This window comes from Anolis sagrei, chromosome 2 (assembly GCF_037176765.1).
Source record: "Anolis sagrei isolate rAnoSag1 chromosome 2, rAnoSag1.mat, whole genome shotgun sequence".
In the NCBI taxonomy this organism is placed as follows: Eukaryota; Metazoa; Chordata; class Lepidosauria; order Squamata; family Dactyloidae; genus Anolis; species Anolis sagrei.
Window position 1 is genome coordinate 106,465,429 of NC_090022.1, and position 17,829 is coordinate 106,483,257.

The 17,829-nt window shown below is 41.0% G+C and overlaps 1 protein-coding gene across 12 annotated transcripts in view; it reads right to left on the reverse strand.

Moving 5' to 3' along the window:
* The window catches only part of TENM2 (teneurin transmembrane protein 2), a 1,067,106-nt gene that overhangs the window by 649,271 nt on the left and 400,006 nt on the right, over nt 1–17,829 (reverse strand). Inside the window, exon 1 of one of the 12 annotated variants that reach the window (XM_060765006.2) lies at nt 8,439–8,795. The exons of the other annotated variants lie outside the window; for them this stretch is intronic. Coding sequence (XP_060620989.2) covers nt 8,439–8,487 — 49 coding nt within the window. The 5' untranslated portion in view covers nt 8,488–8,795. Of the gene's footprint in view, nt 1–8,438; nt 8,796–17,829 lie in introns of those variants that run through there. 12 annotated transcript variants of the gene reach the window in all.

The following is a 17,829-nucleotide window of genomic DNA, read 5'->3' on the forward strand; positions in this document are numbered from 1 at the left end:
AGGACTGGCATCCCCAGATCTGATTTAATTGGAGGAAGATATCACTGATAAATAATTCTCAAAATCATTGTTTAAATTTATCCTTAGCAAATATACTACTGTATTTATGGAATGTCCGAGACCACTGTGATTTCTATATTTGTTCATGTGTGGTTTGGTTATCTTTTCCCCTCTTTTACTCATTTTGTAGGTTCTATATGAGAGTAGGCTATAGCCATGGCCATAGCCAGGGGTGGGGGATTGGTTCAACCCCTCCCCCCGAAATGTGTCAGGTTTAAAAAAAACTGGTTAACTCGTGAATTTTACATGGTTAACAATTTTATGAGTAAACCAGGTTTTTTTTAACCTGACACACTTTGGGGGAGGAGGGGGAGAAGAGGTGACCCTTAACCCCCCCCCCCCCAGCTACATCTGTACATCTGTAATTATTTCTCTGTCTGTACTTCTGTTTCTCAATCCACTCCCTTAAAACTATGTTTTCAGTTTTTTAAAATCTGCACTAGGTAGATTTCTGGCTTATTCTTAAAGGGAAGAATTTACTGCTGTAAGCTGGCTGGTGTTGGATAATATGGAGAAGGTGGCCTAAATCATGTTGAACTGGTGATGTCATTCTATTTTTCTATATTCTCATGCATTTTAAATGGAAAGATATGAGCACAGAATAATCAACATATTGCAGCTAGAAACTATCCATATAACAGATATAGTTTCTATACTCGTCATCTAGAACACCACACAGTCAAGATGGAAAACTACATACCAATATCCTTTGCTAAACCAGTGCCTGAAAGGCCCTCCTAACATCACTGAATGTACTAGTACAGTTTTTAAAAAGTATGGTAATAAGACTGCCACTCTTATATAAAAGAGATACCAGAATGATAGCACTATGGTAGATTAATTGATTAAAGGCAGAAATGTATGTGTCAGATCCCTAGCCAGCATCGCCAATATTGAGGAGTGCTGGAAGTTCCAGTCCAACAGTTTCTGGAGGGCTGTGAAATTCCCGCCCACATTATAATGGTTATGAATAATAATTGCCTGAACAATTGATCCCTATCTTGGCACTCTGAACAAAACTTCAATCTATTGCTGTGCTTATCACACAAGAATATGACAGCCAGGCTTGTAGCCAGGATTACGATTCGGAAGGGGGGCTGAGTTTGTTTCGGGGGGGGGGATGAGTCTGAGTGAAAGAGGGTCTACCCTAGCAAACCTTTTGTATCGTTACCCCAATACCCCCATGCATATGGGATATATTGAGCATGGTGATCAGATCATGATATGAATAAACATAACAGTTTAAATAATGTATCAGTAAGGCCTTTTCGCGAACCACCTTGAGAATTTGGGGGGGGGGGGGCTGAAGCCCCCCAAGCCCCCCCCCCCCGGCTACATGCCTGATGACAGCCTCCATTCCAAATCTCTGCCCCGTAAGAGGTGGATTTTATTAAGTCTCTCTCAGTCAAGCCTGCAAGTAAACACTGTGAAACCATAAAACAATTGAAAGATACAAGCATAGTGCTTTAATGAGCCTGTGAAATTAAATAAAAATTATTTCACCAATGGTCCCTAATTACCTTTCCACACTTTAAAGCTCAAAAGTCTTTCCCATCCTCTTTGCTTTTTTAAACTCCAGTTATTCCTTCAACAGATCTCCAAGGAGAGAGGGAGAGATCAGATTACAAAAACAAAAACAAAACAAAACAAAACAAAACAAAAAACCCCAAACTCTTGCAGGTTCAGTATCCCTAGTCCAAAATGCTTGAGATCAGGAGTGTTCTGGATTTGGGATTTTTAAAAAATGATTTTGGGGTACTGTTTTATTATACAGGCAGAGGCCAAAAGGGGTCACTAGACAGAAAAGGATAGTCTATTTTATTGGGGGGGGGATTGAAGGAAGAAAACCATTACCCCTATTTTCACTGGTTATTCCCCCTGCCCAGTTTCCATTTATAAACAAGGGTTGTTTCCATAACAGTGACATGGGAGGGGGGAATAACAGGAAAATGGTGGGGGGACTGTTTTACTCCTTCAAGCCCCCTCTCCCCTGTAAAATGGACTATCCTTCTCTGTCTAGCACCCCCCTTTTGGCCACCACCCAAATAATGGAACAGTACTGATTCTGGAATATTTGCATATGCATTATTATTATTATTATTATTAATAATAATAATAATAACTTTATTTGTACCCCGCTAACATCGCCCGAAGGACTCGGTGCGGCTTACAAAGGCCAAGGCCCTCAATAAAACAACAGCATAACAAATACAGCAGTAAAACTCATAAAGCAAACCAATAAACATTAAAGCAATAACAATAAAACATTAAAAACAATACATCATGACAAATTATAAACTAGGGCCGGGCCAAATGTAATGAATAAAATTAAAAGTGCTGGACATGACAGGTGAAATGTAAGGATTTTAGGGTAGGTGTGATGTACAGGCAATCTTAAATCTCTAGTAAAGTGCGTTTGGGACATGATGCTGGGAGTTTCCTATTCTGGAAAGGCACACTGGAACAGCCAGGTCTTCAAGCTCTTCCTAAAAACTGCCAACGTTGGGGCTTGTCTGATGTCCTTGGGGAGAGAGTTCCAGAGTCGGGGGGCTACCCTACTCTGGATATGGAATGTCATGTAGGAGGGACCCAGTCTAAACAGGAAATTAATGTTTGTTTCAAATCTACCTTACACACATAGCCTAAAGTCGATTTTATGCACAATATTATTTAATAATTTTGTTCCTAAAAATTCTTGCGTACATTGACCCAACAGAAAACAAAAGTTTCAATATCTCAACCACCTATGTGGATAATTTTGGAGAATTTCAGATTCTGGAATTCTGGTTAAAGTATACTCAACTTGTGTTTTTTTTTCCCCACAGTTCTCTCTCTCTCTCTTTCTCTCCCCCCCCCCCCCCCTCCTCTCTCTCTCTATATATATTTCCAGAAACAACCAGCTTAAATTAATTTCTGCAACATGATAAACATGACACTTTGGTAACTCTGATTAATGATTCTACTCATTTGAAGCATCGTTCTTTTTTCTAAGATGGTGAGAACTGGGATGTAGGCCCCATGGCAGAGAATGATGTCCATTCCTTACATTCTACTGACCTCTAGAGACTGTGCGTGATCATCTGGATAGATATGCACACATTTGTATATGATCAATAAGTTAAGCAAAACCTAACATATATTTATGCACTATTAATTTGAAGTAATTTATTAATATACTGCATAGGTTTTTAAATGCATCTAGATATGGTTCCCTTTAAAACGTTTATTCTTTTCCGTATTGCATAAAGGATTTGCATAATAGAAGTTTATACATTTTGTGTATTCTACATTTTGCTTCTTATGCTATTGATGAATAGCAGTACTTCAAGTTCTTCACCATTGCTAAAATTTATATTTCTTAATTTTTAAGAATCAAAGAATTCATATATTGTATTTAAGATCACATCGAGGTAAAGGAAACATGTCCACATGTGAACATTTTTATATGTTTGTCATACAGTGTTTTATACAGAAGTGGTAAGATCTCGTGCCAGTCTCTGCCTTGGTGCTTTGATGGCATCTATGGGCCCTTTCTGGGATCAATTATCATCTAAAGATAAACATTGAGAGACGTCACTCAGAGTTCCTACCAAATCCTTTAATATAGCCTTTCCCAAAGGGAAGGTTGATACACCAAACTATTTAGGCAGTACATGTCAGACTATATTTCTATGCTTGTTTGAAATAAATATCAATCAATCATAATATACGGATGTTAAGTTAGACAAAAGACCTTTCTAATTACTTAAATCAAAATGTACAGTAAAATTTAATTGAGATGAATGAATGAAATATGTGTTTACAGTCCTATCTATGTGAAAAGAACTCTGATGAATACGTTGCTGATGATCATTTTCAGCTAAACATAAATTCTGAATAGTAGTAAGTCATAATCGTAAATGTCATTCCTCTGAAATTTTACTTAGGTATAATTTAATACTGAAAAGTACATTGTTACCACAAAAGAAAACAAAAACACTGGAGAGCTCTTTCATTTACAAATTAAATGAACAATGATTAGAAACAAGGTACCATTAATTATTCAGGAAATACGAGATTCAGAAACTGGTGGGTGATGCAGTAGTTTCCTTTGCATGAGGTTCTTACAGATTTTTACATCATAATGAATACTCTTATGCATGATGTAAATCTCATATGAACTGTCAACATACGTGAAACACCACCGGAGCACAAGTAACAAACTGAAAATATTAACTGCATCTTTTGACATTTAAAAAGCTCCATACAAATAAACACAAGTGCTTAAAAGAGCTCCATTGATAAGCTCCAAGTCCTTGAACAGTTTTTAAAAATCAATTTAAAATGTAAAGCTATTGTGCGTATGCTATGACGGAAGTACCCTTTTCATTTGTGCCATTCCATTAGCAAGTTTTGTTTGAGTTAATAGGTAAAAGATCAAAATCAGGGATTATATTAATAGGATACTATGTAAAATCTAGAATGCATATTTGCCTCGTAATACAGAAATCACCAGACCCAGCACAATACGAACATGAGTGGGAGAAAGTCATCAACAACTATTACAAACAGATATTCTCATCTTTCAAAAAAACAAAACAAAACCAAAACCAAGTGCCTCACTAAATTGCCATATTTACACAAAGACACACATACTAAAATAGGCTTAATATGTTTTATTGTTATGTGAGCCTTGATTTAAGTATGTGTCCGGAATGAACAACACAATCTATGAATCATCAATTATGTATTCAGAACTTTATCATGCCAGCAATTTAAATAGGTATTTTTTTCTCTTGGAAATTCTCTATGAATTTGTAAGGGAGGGCAGTAATAAGAAGTGAATGACAAATGATGCAAAGTAATAAACAAACCAGAAACTGAACCATATCAAAGCGACTTCGACTACTAAATATGAATAAGTAATTCATTTAGGCCACTTTCTTTGTAAGATTAAAAGGTACAATGTGATTGTGGGTGGTGGGTGGGGATCTACACACTTCAGAAGAGACACCACTAAAGAGGACATGAACTGAAGGACAACTCATTTACATACATATATCCCTCACTGCCCATATCTATATTAAACCACTAGCATCCTTTTGAGAATTAGCTTTTTGAAACTGTGCATGTGAAGATAAAAGTTGCCAAAAAAAATCTACAGAGCTAGTTTAAAAAGCTCCAAGGTAACAATTTGAATATTTGCAATTTCAAGTGAATACTTTAGTGAAGACAATGGAAGAGAAATAAGCACAATATGATATGTCAAAAACAAACAAACAAACAAACAAAGGCCTTGGTAAACTATCAAGGAGATTGATCTGTGATCCAACAACTTCTTCAGCTAAACACTTGGAAGGATGCAAACAACACAGGAATCACAATGAAAATCTTTCAGAAAGCGACAGATTCTTGTATTTTAAGTATGGTTATGTCTTATCTTAAATCATTCTTAACCCTTTTTTGAAGCTGGAACCTGATAAGTTTGGTGATCATTGTCAAAAATAAATATTTCCACAGATAGAGGTCAGTGGTTGCCCGGAATTGCAACAGTAAGTGGCTGTACACTGAAACTCTCTGGGTTTGCTTTGTCATGTTATCACTGATCGCTAGCACAGGAATGCAGTATAGGGAAGCACAGGATGAAATACACACACACACACACACACCACAGATGTCCTCTTTCTCTATTCTTTTCTCATACTAAATGCTACATTTTATGGTTCTTCTCACTCCATTTTATATTCCACTGACAATCTCATGTAGTCATTTTTAATATTTATGGATAAGGATCCTTTCCAGTTAACAATTGATGCCTTCTGATTGTTCTTCGGGCGACTCTGCTCAGCACTAAATATTCACCAAAGAGACAACCATTCGTGAATTCCCGTTTTGCTAATTGAGGGGCTGTGAGCTTTTTAATTTCTTAATATTTTACTCGGCATTGACAACCCAGGCACATTTTTTTAAATAATGGATCTGGGCATTCTTCTTTCCAGAGTGTGCCGTCTCAGCTCTTCCTCGGAGGAAATTTGCATGTTAAAGGGCTTTAGTATTCAGTGATGAAATGTTCTGCATAGTAATGTACAGTAAACCGATTTTACAATTTAAAATAGCAGACGTGCGATGTGTCGAGCAGAGCTGTGATCATTCCAGTAAGTGTGGCTCCCGTTTTAATAACACCCTATAGAATGGTTCGGAAATGTAATGATCTCACATTACTCTTCAATCAGCAGGCTCCATACGCAGGATCAGCAATGTTTCAGATTTTTTTTCCTGGACTTTTTATATTCTCATGGCAAAGCTCTCTCTTTCTCTCCGCTCCCTCCCCGCCTTTTCCCTCCAACAAATAAAATGATGTTTCCTTTGCTCTACAGCAGCATCTACTGGATTATCTGTTAAATGCTTCAATTCGTATTAATCACACTGTTAATGTTGAGAAGAAGCAAGTTAGCATCTGCCAAAAAAAAAGGTGGATGGAGGAGGAGGAGAGCAAGAGCCAAGGGGAGGCAGAGCCATGAATGAAGTGACATTTGGTTTGGAAACAGAGGCTGTACTCGATTGTCATTGGCCTTGGGTTTGCATCAGGTACAGCCTTGAACTTGATGTATCTTTATTTCCAGAGATTTGAAATGTGCATTATTTCAGGCTAGCTTTAATTTGATTGACACTGTTGTTAAAGACTTGGTCCTGGTTAAGAAATCCTTCAAGGCACTGCTACAGGAGACATGAAAAATCCGAGGCACAGCAAGGCCAAAGGAAATATAACTTCAAAGATTAATTGGCTGTTTCCCCAATGCACCCATTGAAGAAGTTTCAAGTGCAGTAAACCATGCCCAACTTTCAACATTGGGCTAAGCATTCCATTTCGCTGGGTTGCTGTGAGCTTTCCGGGCAGTCTGGCCATCTTTCAAAAGTATTATCTCCTGAGGTTTTGCCTGCATCTATGGCAGAGGTTGTGAGGTCGGTTGGAAAATAGGCAAGTGAGGTGTCTATCTATCTATCTATCTATCTATCTGTGGAATGTCCAGGGTGGGAGAAAGAAGAACTCCTGTCTGTTGGAGGCAAGGGTGAATGTAGCAACTGGCCATTCAGTTTCTGCCTAGTTCCCATCTCTGCTCATTCTTTTTGTTCTCCTAAGAGAAATAGCTTCAGCACTGGACCTGGCCAGATCATGAGAGCAGGAGGCATTGCAATGCCTGGATCTTGAGGGGAGGCCGGCAGGAGCTCTTGGGCTTCCCTTCTGGGCAGGTGCTCTGCAGCTTATTGTTCCACCTTTTGCACAGTCTCTGGTTCAAGGCAAGAGGAGAAGTGGGCTCTTTCAACCAGAGAACAGAACACAGTCACAAGGATGGGGTGGTTTTGCTGTTGCTCAAAATGTTACTTTGGTTTAGACGCGTCAACCAAGCTCTTGCTGGCTCTGCTTCTATCCTTTGCCTCCCAAGTACGTTGACTCTACAGAAAGGTACCGGTTGGGTTTTCAGCACCTTCTCCTCCTACAGGGATGGTTTATTCTCCCCACGTTAAAGGGTTTGGCACATCTTTGCCTCGGGTGTCTTAGGGCCCTTCCACACAGCCCTCTATCCCACAATATCGAGGCAGAAGATCCCACAATATCTGCTTTGAACTGGGTTATCTAAGTGTGGACTCAGATAAAAGTGGGATTTTCTACCTTGATATCCTGGGATCTAGAGCTGTGTGGAAGGGCCCTTAGATAAACTAAATCTAGATTATTGAGGAGGAAAAGGATCAGGGACGAGAGAAGGAGGCAAGGCTTCCCCAAAGAATGCCATCAATCTCGACCAAGTTGGGGCTCTCCTTGCCAGGGAAACTCTTCTTCCGCACGCAAACACATACACACGCGCACAGACGGAGCCAAAGACAATGGGAGAGGGACCCACCCCCCACACCCCACCCCCCGGCAGGACGGAACTTCAGGAAACGTCCCACTTTCCCTCGGAGGGGAGGCTGGAGGGGAGGCTGCCCTTCCTTCCTTCCTTCCTTCCTCCTCTCCTTCCTTCCTTCTCTTTCCTTCTCTTTCCTCCTCTCCTTCCTTCCTCTCCTTCCTTCTCTTTCCTTCCTTCCTTCTTCCTTCCCATCCCGATCCCAGGGCCCACCGCCCTCCCGCCGGCGCCCCGACCTTCCTGGGCTCTGTTCCGGAGGCTCCTTCTCGCCTGGCTGGCCGGAGCAGGAGAAGGGCTGCCGGGGGCGCCTGGGGCCAGAGCCCACCTGGCCTGGGAGCGCAGAGCCCGAGGAGCAAGAGCCGCAGCCGCCCCCGACGCCTCGCCGTCCCCGCAAGTCCCCCTTCGCCCGGCAGACAAAAGGAGCCCCGGAGGGAGAAGGAGGAGGAGAAAGGGAAGGCGAGCCCTTGCTCTGCCCGGTCCCCTCCCGGGTCTTACCTGCCTCGCCGGGCGCCTTCCTTCCCTTGCTGGCGGCGGGGTGAAGCATCGCGAGCCTCCCCGCCGCCGCCGCCTCTTCTTCCTCCTCTTCTTCCTCCTCCGCCGCCGCCCCCGGATTTGCACGGCTAAGTCCTTACAGTCTCTTCAGGAAAGTGAGGAGTTCCGCGGCCGCTGCCGTACCTACTCTCGCCCGCCAGCCAGCCCCGACCCGCGCATGGCGCCCCCGAAGAGAGAGCGGGAGAAGGGGGCGGGCGGGGGGGGGGGCTTCGGGGCGCCCTGGGTTCCTTTTCTGTGGCGGCTGCCAAGGCTGCGCCTCCGACCATGTGCCTGCTTGGTTGCCCGCCTGCCCGCCTCACCTGCGCCGCTGCTCCGCCCCGCCTCCCCCCTCCCCCCTTCCTCTTTCCTCCCTCCTTTTCGGAAGCCCCTCTCCTTGCAGCAGGAGCAGCAGCAGCAGCAGCGGGGCCCCTCCGGGCGCGCGCCAGAGAGCAAGAGGCGGCAGATGGAGGGCTACTTAGGGCTCCTGACAAACTGCCGCCGGGAAACAAAAGCCTCCGCGCACGCCTAATGCCGCTAATTGCATTTGCACCGGGAGCGCCGCCGTGACTCTCTTTCAGCAGGGAGGAGGAGGAGGAGGAGGAGGAGGATGAAGAGGACGACGACGAGGAGGAGGAGGCAGTCCTCGCTCTTCACACCGGGATTTTTTTCCCCCCTCCTCCTCGCGCTGAAAGAAAGAAAGAAAGTGAGGCGCGCCAATCCTGAGAGCAAGGTGCCGCCAACCCGCCCGCCTCCGCCTTGAGAGCCCAGGGAGATCGCCTCCAAGGCTCTCTTCTAGTGCTGAGGGCTCCGCTTGGCCCAGCGAATGGGGGAAAGGATCCCCATCACCACATTTCTAGTTAGGGGAAGAAAACCAAAAACCTGGGCATGCCATGAAGGAAGAAGAAGCCCGCCTTTGGGACTGCCCTCAGTCCCCACTATGCCGCTTCAGGCATGACCTCTCTTTCTAGCATGAATGAGGTGTGGATGATGGGGGGGGGGGGGGGGGGGATACAGCCTTATCCACTCTCTCCATGATATACATACTTTTAGACACCTCTACCATGTGTTCCATACTCATATAAATAGTAGCCACACACACATATATTTGAGGGTAGATTGTCAAATGCAGAAGAGGACAACCAACAAGCACTGGTGGACTGGACACCGATTGCAGCCAGGTTCTGGCTGGTAAAGGTCATTAGGTCTAGTGGTGTTCAACTCTGGGAAGTGGTGCTCATCTCTATTTCTAAGCCAAAGAGTCGGCATTATCCATAGACACCTCCAAGGTCATGTGGCTGATATGACTTCATGTAGCACCATCAAAGTGTACCTGGCCTAATAAGGAAGTCCTGTAGTCAACCACTTTTCACCTATGAAGTTCTTAAACAGATGTGTCGTGTCATCTGTGAAGTTCTTATATGATTTTTAATAGACATTCCATAAAAAGAATATTGTAGTTAATCAGTCAGGATATCACTAGGGTATGGACAACTGAAACAAGGCATACCCCCCTTTGGATAGTGCCACAATTGTGGCACTAGCACAAGCTGATTAAAGACAAAGCACTACCAAAGATGTAGCAAATCTGCAGGGGGGGGGGCAGGCTTGATCCCTCAGAAGGAGTACATCCACAACTAAGAGGAGTGTCCAGCCATAGTCATATGTTCTCCACCCACAGTACCTTCATGTTGCTGGATTTGGTTTCAGTTTGTGCAACTGCAGCCATCCCACAACCTCCTCCAGAGAATGATTCAACCACTTTTCATGACTTCCCTCAGATGGATAAGTGGGAATGAAAGGTACAGCTGAGTGTCATTCTTACATTGATGAGATTGTCCAGATTTTCAGATGTCTTTCCCCAGCAGCTTCATGCCAATATTTAAAGGCATGGAGAATAAAAAAGAGCCTCATAAATCAATGGTTTCCTATTGTTACTTTCCAGAAGGACTGATTACCACTGGATAGACAGTCGAGTTATGACTAATAATGCTGACGTCCAGGAGGGCTGAAATCTTTGTTCACGATATGCCATCTAACATGGTGTTTCTATCCCAAACCTGGGTATAAGACCTGATTGGAATTGGTCTAAATATTCAGTATCATGAACACTGTCTGAAGGCACCACATACTCCAACTCCTTGCCCCCAGACATAGGCTGTAATTTTACAAAGCAGTTACAAAGGTCTCCTACAAGAGGATCCTGCCAAGCATCAAAGACACATTGACCACCCTTGACCTGTCCAATAGCTATGACAGGCAAGGATGAAGGCCAAATACATATAAGGCCACACACTTCCATGTAGTTTGTCTGTATCCTCAGGCTGTATAAATTGAAAAGTCTCCATAAATCATTACTAGATTGTAATCTAGTTTCATCCACATTTGGACTTAATTAAAACCATTGCATTTAAGCCAGAACAGAGGTAAGTATATTTATTTATCTGCAGCACAAATTGGCCACATCTTTTGCACACCACTTAGTCACACTGGACCCTACAACAAGAAGACCTTTAGTCCTCCTCCTAATCACAAATAAAATGCCCTCAGCTGGGCAGGTTTGGGCAGACTACTTCTCTGCTTCTCCTGGTCTTTGGCCATTCATATTCCAATCGCAGCAACTCTGTCTTTTCATCTCTCTTTGATCATAAGAATACCAAGGAGTTGACAGGACTCTTCGACTTACTTAAGGACTTTTGCTAGCAATCATATTGACAGCTTGGGTTATCCCACATAGAGACCAGTCCTTCAGCAGGACCTTTGACTAAATCTTGCAGAATAATTCCCACAAGACCTAGATTTCTCATCTTCCACAGAACATCACATTTTCTCTTCTGTCTTTCACTCTGCAGAGATAACCAGGAGCCTTAGAGGTTCCATTCTAGTAGAATCTCAATAAGCTTTCCCAATTGCAGAACATTACCTTAGTGCAGAAAACCAGATCCAAAGAGGATCCTGAAAGACACAAGCTTATGTTGGCTATGAAATCCTGAGCCTATATCCAAACTTCAGTATGATTATTCTCATCATCAAATACCATAACCATTAGAATTCTTAATATTAATCTGAATTAGTTCAAATAAGGAGGCTGTTAAAGTTGAAGGACAGCAAAGTACCAACATAAAGCCAATCATCCCAGCGCTGTCCCTGGCTTCCAGCACTTAGAAATGAGCACTCATTAATTGCCTGATGGGCAGTTGTCCAGAGAGATGACCAGGCCACCTGTCAAAAAGATGACCTCTCAACCTTTGGTGGTGCTGCATATAAGGTGATCACATCAATATTTTATGTACAATAACACCATATTAGCGCTATTACCAGAATGTTGATCAGAGACTACTGGTTACAAAATTTAAGATTTGTTTTTTTTGACAGTGGCCAGTCAATGGGTTGACTTTTTTTTAGTGTGTGCTACAATCAGGGGATTTCTTTCTTGGTCGGCCCTGGCCATACCAATAAATTACCTTGGTGAGAAAGGGGATTATGAGCTTCCCCAATGAGGTTCTGTGCTTGATGAATGCATTCAGGTTATTTTCGCCCCTTTTCAAAATGTGCTTTGAGTTAAAATTCCTTCGACATCATTACTGAGCCATGCAAAGCTATCCCACAGCACATTAGAATAACTATTAGAGAGCAAAATTTACTAATAATGACATTTTCCATGGAAATGTAAATAATTGGTTTCAAGCCCAAGCTTCATATAAGTTTCCTTATATGCTCTAGGGAAACAACTAATCAAAGCTTTCTCTCCCCATCACCTTTGCAAAGCCAATTATAAGGCACGTTAAACAGTTAAGAGAAAGACCTCCTGCTTCTCTCTCTTCATGCTCTCACCAACTACAAACTCTTTCATTTCTACAGCCTTTCTAGAAAGTGAAGCTATGATGCATGGTTTTAAAAATTTAGGGGGTTATTCTTATCAAACATGCAATTTACCAAAAGTGCAGGGACAAGCTACTGGTTTTATGACCATGCTTATAGCAGAATTTCTGCTAAGTTACTCAACTTTGGAGCTGACCAATGAACCAGATTTGTTGGTCAAGGTATACCTCTATCATGCCCAGCAGCACGATACCTCATTATTATTATTCAAGTGGAATACCGACTGCCTGTAACTGTGTAAGAAGTGGCATTTATTCACGGCACTAGATAGATATTGAGCCCTTTCAATATACTTGAAAGCTGAATTGAACTGCCTGACTATGCAAAGTACATGGCCCCAGGTAAATGCCGTGAAGTACAGATTCACCGATTTAAGCCTAATTCTCCCCCTGCAGATAGGAAATCCCAGAATCCCCAGCTAGTTCCTTAGAATTAGGTACATCAACCTGTAATAGGATTTCACGTAACCATTGTTTCATGTCCTGTCTTTCATTTATCTTTCAATCAGTGCATTCTTTAACTTGAAAGGCAGTAGAGGACAAATGTTAATTAATCTACATCTTGGCTGATTTGAGTAGTAAACAAAATAAGCGTTTTTGCATTTCACCCAAAGACCACCAGGCATCTCTATCTTTCTTTCTTTTTTTTTTTTTTGTAATGGGATGAAAAAGGAATCATCACTAAATTGTTTACCAAGAGTTCTGAATCATAACGAAGTCAAAGTGGAATAATAGCATGCAGATATAAGGTATTACTGGATAAACAATGGCTTGCCATAGATATATTAATGGAAAAAATATTTTCTCTCAAAGTGCACAGTTGCTTTGTTAGAAGACAACACTCTGAAAATGTTTTTTACTAATTGTGATTTTGCCCCAAAGTGCTACAAATTGAGCATCCCTTATTCAGAATTCAGAAATTCCAAATTTGTCCACGTGGATGGCTGAGATAGTGTCACCTTTGCTTTTTAATGGTTTAAGCATGCACAAACTTTCTTTCATGCACAAAATTACTAAAAATATAGTGTATCTTCAGGCTATGTGCATAAAGGTATACACGAAACACAAAGGAAATGCTGCATTAGATTTAGGTCTCATTTCCAAGATATCTCATTTCGTATGTATATGCAAATACAAGAATTCAAAAACTTGGAAACAAATCTGAAATCCAAAACACGTCTGGCCCCAAGCATTTTGGACAAGGGATGTTCGACCTCTACTTAAATTTTCTTGAAGCCGCAAAACTGAGAAAGTGCACGAGATGCTGTGTTTGACACATTTGTCGAATCACAGGAAAAGGTGAGGTGAGGGCAGATGGCAGCTGAACAGAGGCCATAATCCTCCCGAGAGCCAAAGCAGCAAAACCCTTCACCGACATCGCTCTGTGGAACTGGAGAGGGAAGTAAAGCCGCCGATGGATGTGAGGGGAATGGATCTCTGCCTGAGCCCCATTCTGAAAGTGCTGTCAATGGTTTGAACCTTCCAGAGAATGCTTTTGTCGGAAGGTCTCGGAAACCTCTTTGTGTGAGCTAGTAAAATGTATACCCGAGAGTGAAAGCATAATGCCCCTAAAAAGACTTGAACCAGATTTATATACTGCATTTACTTTGTGTCAGTTGATAACCTAATATCTTCTATTCTCTCCTTTAAAAGCAGAGTTATATCTTAGAAGCCAAACACCTTGATTCACAATTCTTCCTACTGAAATGCAGACTAGGATGGTCAGTCAGGACAGGACAGAACTAAAGAGAGGAACTGGATGCAATCTTTTTAGCAATTCTTCCAGGCACATATTCAAACATCATTTCAAATTGCACGTCTCCACGACTAGGCTCCCAAAGTGGAATAGCTGAGGGAAAATCAATCAATGATGGCATCTATAAGGGAGAAACAACAAGCTCAATAATCCCCAACACTCCACACCAAAGACCCCACTTGGCACTACCTTTGTAAATATGGGGTTGCTGAAAGACTATATAGATTTCCTTAAAAAATACAGCTCACCAAGGCTGTGTCCACACTGCAGAATTATAGAGGTTTGGCACCACTTTGACTGCCATAGCTGAATGCTCTAGAATTCTGGGACCTGCAGCAATTTGCTCTTCTCTCTCAGAGAGCTCTGTTGCACAACAACCTACAATCATGGGATCCTATAGGATGGAGCCATGGCAGTTAAAGCAATGCCAAACTGCTATAATTCTGCAGTTTGGATGGCCTCTTAGTCATACTTTGATGACAGCATTTGCTAACTCAGCCAATAGAAACCCAGGCATTTGATTAAAAATTCATATTGTGTAGCTATGAAATATGCTAGATAAGATCACAGTACTGAATCATAACTTTTTAATCATGGGCTTTCTCATAAATGCCTGCTGAAAGTAACCTATCTTGTCAAAAAAACTGGCTATAGAGTGCAGAGCAAGAACATTAAATCAAAAAAAGTTTGCATTTCTTCAAATATTTACTTTCCCCTGTGGAATCACTAGATTTAGCTCCAGCAAAAGTTGATGACTGAGTATATACTGTCTCTTCCACTCAGCTGAATACAGTCATTGGTAAACTATTTCATAGTTATTATGAATGTTTTGCAACACTGTAAATTCGGAAGCATCATAGCAGAAGCTTTACAGTAAACATAGTTTTTGACATATTCATAAGCAAAGAAATTCAGTATTACAGATTTTATTTTAAAGATTAAACACACAGAGAGAGAAGTCTGCTGCAGCTGTTGCTATTTTCCAGTATAGCCTTACCTATGGCAATCACAGAAGCAATTGAAAAGCCTTACTTATCAGCAAGCTCTTTTCATAATCTCACTGTTATTTGTGAAATCTGGGATAAATACTGCCATTTTGAATGATGAGCAACTAAAAACCTCAGGAAACTGAGGAGGGGAAACAGAGAAATAGAGAAAGATGAACTTTTATCATATAGTATGATGGTTAATCTCACTCTCTTACACACATACAAACACACACACACACACACACACACACACACGTGCTTCATATAGAGCTCCAAGCAATTGACATTTAAAGGACTTGGCCCTGAAGAAGATACAGGGATAGACTTTTTCTACCTAGAAAACAGTGTGTTGATCCTTTCTGAACACATGCAATGAATATTATTTGTTTACATGTTGGTTCAAATTAATAATAAAAAGGTAACAAGGACTACTTTTCTTAATGGGAATAGTTGAGTGAGAAAGGAAATGGTACAGAATCATTAGTCCAGTTCTATGTGTTACATGAAATGCTTATTTCTGTTACTGTCATCAGTGCCAATACTGGTGGTATTTGTGATCTGAGATTACAATCTAGTTTTGTGATCCACAAATATTCATGCTCATATACCATTTATTTTGATTTTTCCTCCCTGGTCACAAAAACATAATATGCAATAGGCATCCATGCATTATACCATAACTGTTCCTTTTTTCCCCCTATGGTTGCAGATATTGTTGGTCCTTAAAATCTTGTTATTGTGTTGCAATATATTTTTGGTAGTACCCAACCCTGTTCGACCATCAAAAGACAACTAAGCAGGGAAAAGTAGACCTAATATTTTGTCCTTTATGAAAAGTACAAAAAGTTGGGACTACTCAGTTCAAGACCTCAAACTTCACAAAGCTTACTGGCATCAACAGGTAAAACCAAAAGACAATGTTTCTTGTACTTCTCGGTCCTAAATCTAATGGTATTTATGTGAATGCTTATTTACTATTCAACAATTAATTCAAAAAACCTACTCTAGTTGGGACTAGAACTTCAGTTTAGGCCATGGATGGGGTGAACTAGATGTTTTATTCCCTTGTATTGCTTCTTATTAATTGTCACTCTTTCCTGACACAGGTTTTCTGTAATATAGTCTTACTGTAATTTAAAACCCAACTCAGACAATCAGTCCTCTCTTCAAAACAGTTTTGCAAGGCCAATGGAAGAGAATGTGGGCAACCAATGTAAAAACGACCAGTTTACTTTTGGATGCTTTGCAATAATTGTGCGCTATTGTCCTTCAACTTTCTATTCAATTGTACTATCCTGTTGTTGGTTCTCATTCATTGCTTCTTACTGGATTTAGAAGCTTTCCAAAGAATTAATGAGCAAAGATTTTATGCTATAAGGTTATGGTGAAGGGATCTGATAAATCATGCAAGGTAGATTTTTTTTAAAAAAAACATAAAATAAAGGTACTTTCCATTTTGAATTTTATCTAACACACACAAAATTACTTTCATATCACAGTGCTTATTTATTAAAATTTCAAGGAGCAGTTAAATGTACAGGTGCAGTGCACACCAGAATAAGATCATAGGTTTATTTAGAAAATGAAATCTTTTTTGATAAAGGGTAATATCAAAGTGCGACCTCAATAGGTCCATCATCTGTGAACACTGAACCCACAAGATAATATATATGACTGCTGTAAAAAGAAGTTAGGGGAATCCGAGCAATTAGAATCACCACAAAAACCTATTTTGTACTCTGCCAGCTTTGTGTTTAACAGCATGCTAGGCAGATACTAATGTGTTAATGAATGAACCTTGACTGGTGGCCAGATCTACTTTTACAGTTTGGCTTGCCATAAATAGAACATTTGTACCTATAATGCAGGCATTAGTGGCTTGTGACTCTTCAAGCTAGATGCTATCTAGTGTTTATGTATGCTAAACAACATTACCTTGCATATTTTCCAACTGTCCTCATTCGGTAGGGACAATCCAGATTAATCCTGTCTTCCCACTTTTTCAGCTGCTTTGAAAATGTCTCAGTTTCTCTTCCCCTACCTAGATTTCCCCTTTTGATGGAAACTGCATTAAAAGTGCAAAAGTAGTCTTCACTCAATTAATTCAACAGGAGGGAGAAGAGGGGCAGAATCTTCCCAGTAAACAAGTGGCCAGGTTTTAGATTCGGGGGGAGCTGAGTCTGAGTGAAAGAGGATCTACCCTTTTGTATCATTATCCCAATACCCCCATGCATATGGGATATATTGAGCGTGGTGATCAGATCATGATATGAAGGAATGTAACAGTTTAAATAATAAATGTTATTTATTTACTTTCATTAACAAAATGTTTAGCATACTTTTTGACTTATTTTTTTGCTTTACAGCAGCAGTCTTCTTTTCTTCTCCCCAGCCATTTTGTCAATTAATTTTTCTGGTTTGATACTGATGTCCCGATGGATGGAAAACATTGCTAGTCCACTAAGTCTCTGATCTGTCACTAAACTTCTAGATACACTTTTCACTCTCTTCATGATTGAAATGATCTTTCTACACTGCATGTCATTACTGGTAGAGTAGCTAACACAGTCAAAAGAAAATTTATTGACCGATAGTAGGTTTTGTCATACAGTTCCAACACTTTAAGTACCTCCGTATCATTCTTAATTGATAGTGTAATATTACACCATATTATGTACTCAGCCTTGACGGAAGCAAGTGCTGTGTCATTTCAAAGTATTCTTACAGTTGTT